The following is a 1,408-nucleotide window of genomic DNA, read 5'->3' as shown; positions in this document are numbered from 1 at the left end:
AAACAGATTCTTGGAAAGCTTATTGAGCAATTTGATTACACTATCTCCTCAGTCTCTACCGGAGCTCCACCCTTATTCTGAATCTCATGTAGAACATCCGGGGAAGAAGAATGAGAAGAGGAAGCTCGACGATGATGGTTCCCAACAGAAGGGAAGCATGCAAAATAAATTGAAAAAATCTAAGCACTCAAATGTGAATGAAAAGCTGCGCCAGCCAACTATTATGGATGCATTCAAGAAAGCAGGAGCAGTGATGAGTCAAAGTCAAACACAGCTACATGGAACCCCTTCCCTTCCATCTTTGGATGGCAGGACAGCAGCAACACCAATGAATGATTGTTCTGATGATGAATCTCTAATTGTGAAGATTCCTCAAGTTTCATTGGCACTTGAAGCTCAAAGATTCAAGTTCAGGCCTCTTCTTCCTCAATGCCTTTCCATCTTAAAATTTTTAAAGGTCGGCCTTGTCAAACCTTTTTATCTGGTTGATTATTAGTAGCTGCTAGTCTTTTGAATGTAAAGTCATCATAGATACTCCATATAAATGTCCCATGAATTCACGTCGAATTTTAGCCTCTGAGTTTTTATTAACATCATTATTGGAATGCCGTCGAAGGCAGCAGTGCCTGCCTAACAAAGTTTATATGTCCTAACAAAGCTTATAATGACTTGATAAGGGAATTTTTAATATTTTTGGCTTTCACTTGTAGGTGCCAAGCCAAGACATAGGCAGCCCTGAGTATAAAGCTGAGGTATGAAGATAAATACCAACATATTCTGTCAAAGTTATTTCGATTAGAGATAAAAAGTGGAACTTACCATCTTGTTATTTTCTATCATAGCTACCTGTGTATTTGTATCTCTTACATGATCTTCACAACAAGCTGGATTATCTTGTTCCTCATGGTAAACAATATCCTTTTAAACGTGGAAGCGCTCCAGGTTGTGTCGGAAGATTCAAATTGGTTGAACTTCTTAGTCAAATACAAGGACTTTTTCCAAGCCTCAGGATACATATAAATATAGCAATTTCCTTGCTAGTAAAAGGTAAGAGAACTGGAGATTATCAACCTGCTGCGAGCTAAAGATATTGATTTAGCTTGGTCTAATCCGACCTAAATGATAATAGGTGATGAAACTTCTCAAATTAGTTGGAGAGATGAGTTTTCTATGGCTGGAAACCCGAACACATCCAATATTGTGGTTTCTGAATCTCTGGTTTATACAATGGTGTGCAAAGAAGTGTTGTACTGTTTCAGCAAGGTAATTTATATCTTATCCTGATGCCAATTTTGTGATGCATATGGTTGCCAAAGTTGCTACTTCCTAACTTAACTAGTTGTACATTGGTTGAATTTAGTTCCTTTAACTTAGATACAAATATGCTAATTCCAATTCCCAATCTTTT

At 37.4% G+C, this 1,408-nt stretch overlaps 1 protein-coding gene across 1 annotated transcript in view; it reads left to right on the top strand.

The window, feature by feature from the left end:
* Positions 1-1,085, top strand: part of LOC104728083 (Fanconi anemia group D2 protein-like) — a 9,158-nt gene extending 8,073 nt beyond the window's left edge. Inside the window, exons 22-24 of the mRNA XM_019231893.1 lie at positions 53-457; positions 711-752; positions 843-1,085. Of these exons, the coding sequence (XP_019087438.1) occupies positions 53-457; positions 711-752; positions 843-1,085 (690 nt within the window). The remainder of the gene's footprint in view (positions 1-52; positions 458-710; positions 753-842) is intronic.

Source organism: Camelina sativa, chromosome 11, assembly GCF_000633955.1.
Source record: "Camelina sativa cultivar DH55 chromosome 11, Cs, whole genome shotgun sequence".
Classification (NCBI taxonomy): Eukaryota; Viridiplantae; Streptophyta; class Magnoliopsida; order Brassicales; family Brassicaceae; genus Camelina; species Camelina sativa.
The sequence above is the reverse complement of the archived record's forward strand: the minus strand, read 5'-3'. Positions and strand labels throughout refer to the sequence as shown.